We start from the raw sequence: 14,052 nt of genomic DNA, 5'->3' as shown, positions 1-14,052 counted from the left end.
AGTATTTAAATACCGGTGTTCTTAGCGTGACCATTTGGAGTATTTATTGGTATATCTTTGGTATTAAAAGTATTTTTCTCACAGCCGGACGCCAAAATGTACCCATAATTCCGCTATCACACTGCTGGTCATACTTAACAGTCGGACTAAAAAAATATACAGATCTTTTGTTGTAAGTAAAAAAGAAAACTCAAGAAGTAAAATAGAAACAATTTGGCGACTAACGCAGCTCCAGAAAGTGCCAAAAAGCAACAAAAAGTGCCCCAACATACGGCAGTTCTGCCCCATTTTCGCCCCACACTTTTTTTGTGCGAAGCGAGTGTGAAAGGTACATATATACATATATACGGAAGCAAGGTGTAGCAAAAGACGAAAAAAAGAGCGTGTTTGTGTGTGTGTTGAGTAAAAGAAAGCAGTCGAAAAATGAAATGAAACGCAGGAAAATGTCACGAAAAGCGAAAAAACCAAGAGAAGCGTATACATGAAGGCAAAAAGCAAAAAAAACACAAAAAGCGAATCTAACATTAATAATTTTTCGAAATAAATGAGCACCGCTCTCTCGACCAACGTGTGCCTGTGTGTGCAATGTGTGTGTGTGTATGTATGTGAGCGTGCGTTCCTATTTTTTTCACCCCATGCGTGTTCCTTTTTTTTTGTTGTGTGGTGTGTGCGCTTGATTTGCCAAGGAAATGGTGAAAATTCTTGAGAAATTAATACTGGAAAATTGCGATTTATTTTTTTTAGTACATTGCACACACGCACACATTGGAAGGCGAGGAAATTGCGTTACACAAGCACACCCGCTGCCGCTGCGACGCCGCGTCGCTGCCCAGAAAACGCTGTGCTGTGTGCTGTGTGAACAAGTGTATGAGTGTCGCGTGTCTCTCTCTCATGTGTGGGTGTGCGTGCTTCAATAATCTAATAAATTTTTTTCGAGTGTTGCAAGCCAGCGGAGTAAAATAACAAATGAAACCAAAGTAACAACAAAGTAAATAAAGAAATTGTTGCAAAAAGCAAACAAACACACACGCGAAAATCGAAAACCGAAAACGGAAAACGAACGAAACTGCAGCGAAACTGCGCCTCTACTTCTGCGTCGACGTCGACTGCGCAGCCAACGCACAGTGGAGCTGAATGGCAAGTGAGTGGATCAAAAATATGTAATGACATTTCAACTCTTTAAATAGGTTATAGACTTAATTAAGTCTGGTTGGGTTAAAAAAAAATGCGTAGTATTTTTTAAAACAATTGTAATAATAGTGGACTTAAAAAACTGCATCACATTCCTAAAAAGACCCAAAATACAAAAAAATAAACAATATAACATTATTCCAAACCAAAAGAGGTTTTAAATCTAGAAAAATGAAAAACCTACTTTTAGTTTAGCATGAGGCATTCCCAATACACTTTCTAATTAGAAAATTAATATTTATTGGGAATCCTTCCACTAGTAACCTACTTTTCTCATAACATCTCAACACTTAGTAAATGGGAAACCATTTTTTTTTATTCTAGTGGTTTGACATTACTCATAAGCCCGATAATTGATTGTTCAAAAAAAGTTTTCCATTTTTAAAAGATAGCGAGATGATGTGTAATGAATACCTAAAGTTAAAGTTCCAAAAGAAAATTCCTTATATTTTTAGCATTAATTATGCCTTTTAAGAAATATCTTTTTTGGAACTCTGTCCCCTCTTACAGTACCTCCACTGTATTTGTTTTTGACCCACTGTGCCTGAGTGTCCGTGTTTATGGCGACGTTTCCATAAAATTAACAGTCTGCCGGTCAAAGGAATTTAAATTAAATAAGGCGAAATTGGTGCGAAAACTCTTTGTGTGTCGCGTTGCGTCTTATTGTTGTTATTGTTGTTGCCTTATTGCCGTTCGTATCGGGTTGTATATCATTATTTTGACTGCAAAGTGCAACGTTTGCTCTGAAAGTGACATTGAAAATGACGACAGCAAATAAACACTAAAACAAACACACACACATGCGTGAGTTAGGACTTCAAGTTTTTCTGGTCTAATGTTTGTCGTATTTCCTTTTTTCTTAAGGGGGGTGGACGTGCGGACTTAGTAACAAATACAGTAAATGTCAGCTAACATCATCATTAGGAATCACTCTTGCCAGAGGTTATTTAAGTAAGGCTGCACTGTAGTATTATTATTATTTTTTCTAAGTTGATGTAATATATACAAATGTGGGTTAACAAATGTATGTTATACATATAAATTAAATTAAAAACACTTATTAAAAGGCATATTATATTTTTACTTTATTGAAGTTCCTAAAACACTAAATAGTTTCGTATGTAGTGATGACACTTTTTAAAGCCGTCAACATGCAGACATGAATGGACATGATCTTCGAAGTTCGAAAAATGACAGATATCATTTGGTGGGATGTTTTTATTTTTTGTGTGCCAGTTAAGTGTTGCAAGGATTTTAATTTTGAGGCTTCCCTGTAGAGGAAATGCCATCGCAATAATCGTCAGCCTGCAGGTTGCAAGGGTGGGTGGGCCTAGGGAAGGCGGCAACGAGAGTGAGAGAGAGCTATTGCACGCCATGCGACAGCACGACATCTCCACACATACAATTGCACACCAACGCCCACGAACTTTGCAGGGGCACGCACACTCGAACAATTTGGTGCCAGAGTTGTCAACTTCCTGTGCACGTGCTCGCCTGGCAACGCCACTCAAGTTGGAAAAAAAGCTGAAAACCTGCGAAAGCTACAAGAATAAAACGGTAAATGAAAGAGTTTTAAATTTGGGCCTCAGTAGCACAGCTGTTTTCCTTGGCAACACTTTTACAATACATGCCTCCGCTTCGCCGGCGTGTGTGTACGTGATTATGTCCTTCGCCTGCGCGTGACATTCCGATACTTTGTACACAATTTGCACGCCGCCAACGTCTTATCGATTATTCCATTCGTCATCGTCACTCGTTTTCGAATTGCCTGCTTTGAAGCACTGTATTATTATTATTCCCAAACTATAAATTATAAAAAATAAAAGTTATTTATGCTAGAGTATATTTTCTTGTGATTGCGTTAAAAAAAAAAAAAAATGCCAGTTTAAAAACATGGTTTATTTATCATGAAGGATATGTTTAACTTGGTAAGCTTAACCCAGTAAGAGCAATTTGCAATATTTTACATTGTTATTGAATATTTTGTACAAGAGGTAAACAAAATCGATATATTAAAAAATAATGGCTCTTAAATTCGAATTTTATGCTTGGTTTTCCTTGATCTTTGACATCAATCCCTTTTTGGCGGGAACATGAGTGCATAATAGCATGGCTGACATCATTTTGCAGTCGGTAATCGATTGCAGTTGGCATCTGCGTTTGCCAGTGTTGTAAATCGGTGACAGCAGCAGCACTAGTTGCGTTGCGCCGCAGTTGCTGCGCTGCCGACTGCGACAGCAACATCCTTTCTGCGCTCCTGTGACCCGCTCTCTCGCGGTTTCTTTATCTCTCTTTTGGGGATTTCCCCCGTCTCTTGGCTCTCTCTGGCTCCCATAGTTTCTCTCAGTTTTCCACCGCTTTTCCCGTTTGGTTCGTCAGTCGAATTCTGCCAGCAGCGGGCTCAAAATCAATGCAAATTTTTCGCGCCGCCGTTTTTCCACGTTTTCTACAATTATGCTCTGTGTTCTTCCCAACGGGCTTACTCACTTTATTTTTAAATATTTAAAATCAGTTCCATAAAACGACTTATATTGGCGAAAATCAGCTGATTAGCATTACGTAATTGTATGTTTGTGCGTGTCACGTGCTGCGTTTCTCTCCGAAGCGTGTGTGTGTGTGCGTGGGTGCAGCGATTTGCATTTTTTAATTTAGCCGGTAGCCGAAAACTCGATGAAAAAAAGGAAAACTGTGCTTAAAAAACCTTTTTGTTTATTTGTTTTTTTTTTTTGAGTGTGTCAAACTTTTATCACCGACTTAAAAAAATGCAGAGCTAAATACAGTAAGTTCTATAGATAAAGATTAAATATTCAATAGTGATATTTTCAAGAGAGTACTTGTAAATATTAGTTCCATAAATCTAAAAAAACCTATCGATTATCGGGATTTTTTTATTTAAAGATTCTCCAGATTCTCAGTTTTTCATTAAATTTATGTGGGTGTCAAAGGCAATTACTTTAAATATTTACAGAACAGAGTAAGGAAAGAGCAAAGAGCTTTTGAAACCCGGGTCTCTCAATCGCCAATCGTCGATTACTGATCTCAAAGCCAAATAAAAATTCCCCTTCAAAGTAATCTATTAACACTTTTCACTATCTACTGATACAATCGAACTGGAAATGGCTTTTGGTTCTTGTTATTCTTATTGTTATTGTTATTGTTTTCAAACTGTTTCGATTTCGAAACAAAAGAATGAAGTGCGAAATACGAAAAAGATTTAAAACTTCCATACATGCACAGCAGCGGCAAATGGACGATAAGATTATGATTGGGTTCTTTGTTGCTTAATTCTTTATAAAAGTATGTATATATCATTATTTGATATTGATTACTGGGTTCTCCCATTGATACTTTGTTATATATTATGGGTAAATGTAGAAATGACTAAGAACAAATTGAGCCCACAGTTATTATAAAAGGGAAATATGACGGCTTTAAAGTACTGGAAAGATTTCATAGGCAAAGTAGAGTTTATACCTTAAATCAACTAATAACATCCGATAAACTGAAAAAATGAAAGTAAAGAAAATAATTATAATAGGAGCCAACATGCAAATGCAAAGTTATACGTTTTATTCGAAAATCTCTTTGGTTGTGTGGGGCGCGTGTATCAATAAATAAAATCAACTAAAAATACGTGAGAAAAGCACGCGAAAATAGCCGGCAAACAGCAACAGCAATACGGCGATGAAGAAAATGAAGGAAATGAAAGGAAAGTGGAAGTGGAAAGCGGGAAAATTATGACGCGTTCGCTTTTGTGACTTTTGTGCGAAGGCGGTTTTGGACCCAATGAACCCCGCCCCCTTTGCCAAAAATAATCCTCATTGGCGACAGTTTTTAGTGGGTCGTCGACAGAATACAACAAATTAGGGGGTATATAAGGCATAGAACTTTTTCTTTTGCGAAAAGCGAAAATAGGTCTTCGAACATGGATCAATTTGAAATTCAATTAAGCGAACTCTCATTCTCATGGGAATTAAACTGTCAATAGTTAAGGAGCATTGGGTAATTGAATTCGACCAAAAACAATCGAATGCTTCGAGAGCACTCGAAGAAAAAGTATTATTATTTTTATTAAACATTGAAAAATATTTTTTAATGCAAATAATAATAATAATTAATATTAAGAAACGATGGTTAAAAGTCATCTTAAATAATACTATTATTTTATAAATATTTTAAATATTTTAAAGACTGGGTGGGCTTTAGAAAAGGGGCTCACTGTGTTATTCCACCCTCTTTTCTGCCCCTTTTTGTGGTGCCAAAATGTTTGCCTTGGCGCTTTTAACCTTGATGGATTCGCCTTTCGAGGCGGTGGGCAGTTGGAAGGGGGAATGTTTGCTGCTGAAATGGCGTAGCATACTTTCTGGAGTGCGGCCACACAGAAACACTAACAAACACACACTTAAACATCACACCCCCCTCGGGTGTGCATTGATTTTTCTATTTTCCTTATTTTTTCCTTGATTTTGTTGTGTATTTAGTCATCTTTTTTGGGTTGCCAGTTGCCAGGCAGCCCTCTTCTCACCCTTTCGATCGATTATGTATAAAGCCGGGTCGGGCATCGAGCATCATTGAATGATAGAAAAGGTTATCGAATTTATCGGATATTACAATCATTGTTATCGGATTACAATCGATCGCAATAGCTATCATATATAATAAAAATCAAAACTATTATTTAGTTATCGGTACTAAATTACACAAAAGTATAGAATATTTTGAATGAATTTCATATCGGATTTACGATATTACAACAATCGTTCGTAATATCCATTAAAGACTTTCAAATAAAACTACTTATAATAGCAATTTTAAATATTCAATGAGTATTTAAAAAATATTAGTTGTATAAATTATACAAAACTATTGTCTTTTCTGTAGTCAAAATGCAATTGTCTAAAGTTCTTCGAATACCCAAATATCCTTTGTCTTTGCCCAACATTAATTACCCGAATTGAGCTGACTTTGCGCGAATTTACTTTGTTCAAACACGCAATTTGCACGGCTTTAAGTGGTAAGTGGTGACCCTCGCCTCGTTTATTCATTTTTGCGTTTCTGTTTCTGCGCATTTTCCCTACTTTTTGGTCGAAATTTTGAATGAGCTAATTGAATGAATGGTAAAGAGAATACGATTCACACAGCTGCGCAAATGGGGAAAACCCAGGGGGAAAGTATGGGGGAGATGGGAGGTGTTGGGTGGGAAACTGGAGAACCTTTTCGTCGCTGCGGCGTTTGGTTTTGTGGGTCAAATGGCGGCAGTCGCATGACGACAGCCACGAAAATGAAACCGACCGAAATGAAGCGTCCTCGTTGTCATCGTCACAGTGTCATCGTCGTCGGTGTGTCGCCACTAGTTCCCTCTCTTTTCCTCTCTCTTTCTCCCTCTCCCTCTCTCTTGCAAGTCACTCTGGGGGCTGCCCTTTGACCCTTTTCCATGCCTATAAGCATTTGGGTACATATACCTTCCTTTCCCCATTCCTTTCCTTTCCTTCTTACACTTTTAGTTTATTTATGCCCTTTACAAGAGGCTACTTGCATTTTTAATGATGACCTTTGCGGCCCTATAAAGTATCAGTTTCTATCAGTTTCCGCAGTTAGGAACCCAATCCCTAAAAACCTTTATAGATTTTTGAAGATTTCCAATAGTTGAAAATATCAAGTTTAACGGTTAGTTTCTCTATAACTCTATGTAGTAGTATATTTACCTATCTATCGGTTTCCCAAGTTAGGAAGCCAAGCTCTAAAAACCTTTATGGATAATTGATTTGATTTATATAATATTTGAAGTATATTTATAAAAACAAGTAATATAAATAATTTGTTAGGGCATTCCTAAGCCATCATTTCGTTTTTATTTCGCTTTTCTATACTTATACTTGTCCTTTTATTGGACTTAAATTTATTGCATGCAGTTTGGCCTGGTCGCTTGCGTGGTGGAAAGTCATAAATTGGTGGCACCCCGTTTTCCGGCCCCGCCCCTTTATGGCTGCCGCCCCTCTTTGTTGTTGATCTATTTAAAATTAAATGGTGTCATTGTCAGGCGGTCGCAGGCAATTGGCACGGCTCTCTCTCTCTTTCTCTCTATGTCTGTCTTTTGCCGCAGGACATATAAACTATCAAATAATAATGAAGGTTTTTTGTTAAAAATTTATGAAAATGCAATATTTGGTTGTTTATAAACACCCAATTACCAGTATGATATGAAAGAAAATATAGCAGAATGCGTTTTATCTATGAAAAGTGAAATGAAAATTTAAAATTCATGGCATATATCATATCATATAATATGATAATCATATAATAATGCATGTTTTTTTTTATTAAAAAAAAAACAAGAAAAATAGAATTCAAAAAAAGTGAAAAGTACATCATATTAATGCATACATTTGGGCGTTGGGCCCTTTGAGACCTGGGATCTAAGATATGGTGCAGTTTTGGGGGTCATTTCAAATGGGTCAATCAGCCTTAGGGCCACGCCCTAACCTTCGCCCCTCTGACTAATGCAATTGCAATTACCTACCCTTGTTCCCCACCCCCTTTTCCATTTTCCCACCGAACTGACCAAAGTTTTCTTGGCTTTAATTTTTCATTTCCCTGCTGATTTTCATTCTCTCAGCTGACTCGCAGCTCCCCCTAGCAACTTTGATTAACATCTGTTTGTAAATTACGGGGCAATTTATTTTGTTGACACCAAGAGTGAAAAAGAGGAAGAGAGGGGGGCTATTAGTCAACCCTTTTACCACATTTCCCCCACTTTTCCCCTTCAATTTACTTGCAATTTACACACAACTAACTGCCAATTTCCCTTTTTCTTCTTTTTTCTAGATCGCCTCCTCTTTTTTGCACATTTTTGAAAAGCTGCCAATAGGTCAAACGAGGAGAGGATATTTAATTGGACTAAGAACGTTGTTAAAAAAACACCTAAAAATAAAAACAAAAGCTGTTGTGCAACTAAGAAAAAAAAAACAAAATTAATCGACAAACCGCGAGTTTCAAAAATAAGAAAACGTATGTGTATGTGTGTGAATGAGTCAGGCGAAACAAAAAACAAAACACTCCCTTAAAACAACAACAACAAAACCAAAAATGTGAAAGCAAAACACGTGACACGATTGTTGATCAATAGATATTTAAATATTAGATAGGGGATCGGTTTAAATTCTTATTAAAAACTAATAAAATTCCATTGCGCTTAAAATATTAGTAACTACATTTCAATGTTGTAACTTAACAGCCTATGTAAAATATTTTTAATTTTGTTAAGAATCTAAATTAAAATTTAAACACTTAAAATTATAATTATTTTAATCGCAATGATGTTTTTTTAAAGCAATTTTTTGTTAAATAAACCTTAATTTGAATAATTACAGCCATTGAAAAGTTGCAATTGTTGAGAGCCCTTGACGAGTTTGTGTTTTAACAGAAAGAGAAAAGGAAAATATAAACTAAAGAACGAAGGAAACAAGGAGATTGATTGCTTGAAAAACACTTTGGAAAACACTGCTGCATGCCAATGGCCTTGCAGTGCAGTAAAAAACAGCAGCAGTCGAAGAAGAAGCTGTAGAACGTTGTTCGTTGTTTTTTTCCCCAAACCCACTGGTTTTTTTCGTAGTGGAAACATAAGCTTGCATTGTAAGAGCACCGCGAACGAGCAGGAGCCACAGTTCCATTTCCATTTCCCCCGTCAAGAAACAATAATCGAAGCAAACAAATAATTAATTGACATAATTAATTCAGAACCAATCACGGACCAAAACAACAGCAGAAGCGGCAAATAAAAACAAAGGGTTTACAGTCGAAGAAGCCGAAGAAGCAGTCAAGAAGTCGAGGAACTGAAGCAGCGTCACGATGAGCGGTCGTCCAAGAACTTCCTCCTTCGCCGAGGGCAACAAACAGTCGCCGAGTTTGGTGCTGGGCGGCGTCAAAACATGCAGTAAGTAGAGCTTATACACTGAAAATAAAGTTAAGCCTAGATTTTATAGTCCCTTTGAAAGCCAGGAGATTAGAGGTTTTAAATATGTTGTTTAGTACTAAAGTTATTAACAGATTTCGAATGAAAGAATTCATAAATAGAAAGCTTTTCCCAATTATTTCCTAATTTCGGTTTTTTTGAAAGATTTGTATGTCAAACCGTTCTTGACTTACGAATAAAAAAAGATTTCGAGATTCTATCCTATTTTTTTGTACTAACCCTCAAATTATTGAGTGAAACTCAATTGAAAACTTATTTTTCGAAACTGAAAAACCCCACAAACGATTATTTCAGCAAATAAACTAGGGAGTAGTCACTGTACAGGCAAATTAAACCTTAATTGAGTTGTTTTATTTGTTATATTTCGTTGTTTTTGAGTAATTGAATTATATTACTCAGCTGTTTTCGGCCAACGGCTGTTTTTAGCCCTCGATATGCGAAAAATGCCATTGTATTATCAGTGCTTACTTCGCCCCCGCCGCGCCCCGCCCCTTTTCTTTTACCTTTACGTTACCACCTGTATTAAAAATGTTAAAAGCTTTCTTTTAACAGCGGCTGGCTAACAGATTTCCTCTCTCACTGTCTCTCTCTGCTTTCCAACCTCATTCGCTCTCTCTGGGCTCTCTTCTTCTTAGCCAGTCAATCGATTAAAATGTTCAAGTTTTCTCTCGGTGGGGCGCTCTCTCTCTCTCCTTTGCTTTTCGCCGCATCTGCTTGTGCGCTGGTATGCGTGGCTGTGTCTGCTGTTTTCTGCCGTATTCACATATTTTTTGAGAAAAGGCAAATTTTTAGTAGCACGAAATTCGTGGCGAGAAGAACGCTGAAATCGAGAAAAGCGCGCGCCACAAATTAAAGTTAAAGTTGAAAACAAAAAGGAAAAAACGGAAAAAGGGGGAGAAGCTGGAGGAGAAAAGACCAAAACCGCACTGCCGCCGCCGCCACTGCGCTGCCCGCGTCGCTGCCCCCCCGCTGTGCTGCTGCTGCTGCTGAGAATTTAGTTTTAATCGAGATTCACTCGCTGCGAGTTCGAGTTCTCTGCGCTCTTCGCTCCGCATACCTATACCTATACCTATACCTATACCTATACCTATACCTATAGCTCGCTAAATAAAGCTGAAACTGAAGCGAATAAAACCGAAGGAGGAGCAGAAACTGACGGAGAAATAGACCCAAATCAAAACCGATTCGAAAGCACCTCAGAAAAAAGGGCGAACTAAGCCAAGAAGGCGAAAACAAAATCCAAATCAAAATCAAACCAACGTCACTTCAATTTTGTTCTGTGCCCTGTGTGTGTGTATGTGTGTCAGTGCCTGTGTGTGTGTATAAGTTACTGCTGCGCTGCAGTCGACAGCGCAGCGACTGCGACGCCGATAGCGCTGCGGAAGTTTTCGCCAAGAAATACAAAAAAAAAAAAACAGAAATATAAGAAAAGGAAAAAGCAGAAAGAGCTGAAAAAGCTGAAAGAAAAAAAGAAGGTCAACAGTTGAAAACTTCAACCCAAAAGCGAACACCCACCCACCACCCACTCTCTTCGCTGCCGACGGCGACTGCGACTGCAGCAGCGACGCGACAGCGGCGTCGGCGTCCAGCGCTTTTCCGCTTTTCCCGTTCCCGTTCTTCGCTTCTCTTCAATTCAATCCAATTCAATTCAACAGCGCTTTTCCGTTCGCCAATCTCATCGAGCATGTTGATCAACCGCGGCTCCCTACTCGAAGGTAAAATCACCGATAAAACAATAAAAACATAAATAAACAACAACAAAAATCATAAGGAAAAGTTCAGGCAATCGAGGAATACAATCCCTAGAAATTTTTGGATCTGTTAACTTATTTATCAATTTTATATATGTTTTTGAGTTAATAATAATGATAATAATAATGAAGATAATAATAATGAAGATAATAATAATGAAGATAATAATAATGATGATATTGATAACAAAACATGAGGAGAAGTTAAGGCAATCGGGGAAAACAAAAAACAATCCCTACGAATTTTTGGTCATTTACAGATTTAAGCTGCTTATCGATTTGATATATATTTTCGAGTTAATAATAATGATGATAACAATAATAATGATGTAGGGTTTTCCTGCTAGGAAACTTGGGTACTTGGCTAATCCTAATTCGATTGGCAATCAATTTGTTAGTATGTGTTGTATGTGGTCTATCATTTCGAAAATGTAATGGATATTAAATATTTCTACAGAAAAATTGAGAAATATTTAATTTGTAACCCAAGAAGTCCATTAAACAATTTTATATGGAAAAGATAGTTAATTTGGACATTTCTTAAGACCTTACTAGGTGATTTCCATCTACTTACCGCCTATAAAATTACCAAACTTTTTGATTATCTAGCGTATTATTGTTAATAGATAAATCAAGTCGCTACTGTTGAGGTCTCTATCGTGAATCATCGTTAACGAATTGATCAAGGTGGAAGCCATCATCTCATCATTGCTTGGCATTGCAATTTGCAAATGAAATGAAATGATTGCGCTCTATTCCGTTTCCATTTCGAATTGGCTTTCCCAGTACTTGGGATGCATTTTTCCAGTTGTGTCGCGTCACTTCGCACCAACCACCCACCACCCACTCGTTTAATTTCGATTCATAATTCGATTTGGCTGCAGTGGCCACCTCATTGGACCCTGAACAACGCACCTCGCCGCCCCTTTCTTTTCGCTGCCCACGTGCCAGGAGCTTTTTCAGGCATTCCTCATGCACCTGTCTTTACTAACCACTTACGTTTATGCGGCACGAAAAATTGCAAATTGCGCCTAAAACACGTTGTCATTTTTTTTTTTTATATGTTCTTGGATTTTTATTGATTTTTTATTGTTGTTTTGAAACAATAAACTTTTTTACCCCTTCATCAGAGATTACTGTTGTATTATTATACCATTCAATTGGTTGATCGGCGCTAATACATTTATGAGTTATACTAAAAAAAAAAATCAGATAATTTTTAATTAACATTAACATTAACTTTTTTTTTTTAACATAAGCGAGCCATTTTATTTAAAATGTATAATTTGAAAGAGAAAAACTCTTTTTAACTACCTTTTATATCTCCGCATAAACGTAGTAATTGATTAATCGCCCGCTTTTCTTCTTTGGCGATCTTTTGATTCTGATTTTTATTCGGATTGGTGCGGTGCGTTTACTTTGCTGCTGAGTAGTCGCCGCTCTCCCTGGCAGCGCTGCGTCACCGACGTCACTCCGGCGTAAACAAGATAATGACCCACATAGTGGGACGGGGTGGGTGGGGGTTGGTGATACACCCTGCATACCAAGCGCAAATGCAGCGATCTTCGATGTTTTTGCAGTTGCTATTCGTTTGTCTCTCTGTTTCTGTTTCGTTCTCATAAATATTTATGCAATTCCGTATGAACTGAAACTTTGCGCGCTGCCGTTTTGCTATTTTTATTTCTTTAATTTAAAATTTATAATTTTCGTATTTCTTTTTCTTTGTTTTTGATTATGCTTGTCTTTCGATCGGCGACCCCCAAATGCGTTTTTCGGTTTTTATATTGCGTGCACTTGGCGTTGGTCCAAATCCACAATCCATAATTTATCAACGTTGTTTGTAATTGAAGAAAAACGAATTAAATAAACGTACGTGTATAATAGGATATGAAATTCCTTTCGAGCGACAGAAATAAGATCGAGCAAGGGCACAGACCTCTTGAATATTATTATCACCGCCTACAGAGTGTAGTATAACATGTGCGAACGATAAACGGTTGGGGTATTGAGGTTTCTATTAAATATATTTAAAAATAACTAATACTTACAAGTTGAAATTGTATCAATATAATAGTGAAATCTATAATTGGGTAAAAACTTAAAATCTAGAGCTCCGATATACAGATTTGTTAGCAAAAAGAAGAAGCCAACTTCACTCTCTGCTTTTAATGTCAAAATTCTGTTCCAAATCTTTCGTTAAATATTCCAACTTCAACTTGAACAATAAACAACACCACCTCTTAACCTATTAGCAAAGAACGAAGCGCGGTTTTCATGAAATAATCAAAAGAGGCAGCTCGCAATTTCGGAATAAAAGACCCTCTCGATAGTTTTGAATTGAAGACGAGTCGCGGGAAACAGTAAACATATCGACCCAGAAGAAGGCAGCCAAACAGAGCACCACCCGCGATGTAAAACTCAAGGGACCCGCCCCCGAGGGCCCCGCGAAACAGCCGACGGATAAGCATCTGGACCGCCAGTTTGTCCAGTCAGTGAATAGTTAGTGTCCCCCTTTGAAAACCCCCACCCACCAAAGTAATCGCTACTCTATTAAGTGAAAAGAAAGCATAACAAGTTCTCTTATATCTGCAATATTTGTAATTTAATTTTCTCTTTTATTTTCAGGTAAGTTGACTATAATTTTACTAAGCTATAAACGGGTAAGCAATAGTCAGTCTGCAGTCTATTATTAAATCTGTATGGTAATTCCAAGTGCTAAAAGTGATCATATGATATGTTTGGTTAAGTTTGGTTACTTACCATTAGCTTTAGCTAATGTTAGACAAAAAATTGAAAAAAAGGATTAATAGTAATGCTTTACTGTAGTTATAAAAAGTTGATAATCTCCATTCTGTTATGTATTCATGTTATTTGTTCTTCCTTAAACTCGACGTTGGTTGATCGACGTTAATAACACTGTGCAACATTTTTAGGGTTATAAAATGTAACCGCAATTCTGATTTCATTGGCGGAAAGAACTCATCGAAATAAGCTAAAACCCATTTGGGTTTCTCTGGCTTAGCTCGCGTTTACCTATTATAGCGAGTTAAAGTTTTACATACAAAATTTATTTGTAACGGCCATATCTTGTGAACCGATTAAAATTTTACTATCAAGTCTTCAGTGATTATATAGCTA

The 14,052-nt window shown here is 37.2% G+C and overlaps 1 protein-coding gene across 5 annotated transcripts in view; it reads left to right on the top strand.

Annotated features, from left to right (window-relative positions):
* Positions 1-83: 83 nt before the first annotated feature.
* The window catches only part of sgg (shaggy), a 49,997-nt gene continuing 36,028 nt past the window's right edge, over positions 84-14,052 (top strand). The window contains exons 1-3 of one of the 5 annotated variants that reach the window (XM_017151040.3): positions 1,038-1,141; positions 8,017-8,199; positions 8,562-9,124. In XM_017151040.3, coding sequence (XP_017006529.1) covers positions 9,040-9,124 — 85 coding nt within the window. In that variant the 5' untranslated portion in view covers positions 1,038-1,141; positions 8,017-8,199; positions 8,562-9,039. Of the gene's footprint in view, positions 329-1,037; positions 1,142-8,016; positions 8,200-8,561; positions 9,125-10,110; positions 10,879-13,255; positions 13,414-14,052 lie in introns of those variants that run through there. The other 4 variants (XM_017151038.3, XM_017151039.3, XM_017151042.3 and 1 more) reach the window with 4 other exon arrangements.

This window comes from Drosophila takahashii, chromosome X (genome assembly GCF_030179915.1).
Source record: "Drosophila takahashii strain IR98-3 E-12201 chromosome X, DtakHiC1v2, whole genome shotgun sequence".
Lineage (NCBI taxonomy): Eukaryota > Metazoa > Arthropoda > Insecta > Diptera > Drosophilidae > Drosophila > Drosophila takahashii.
This window is presented reverse-complemented; position numbering and strand designations above follow the sequence as displayed.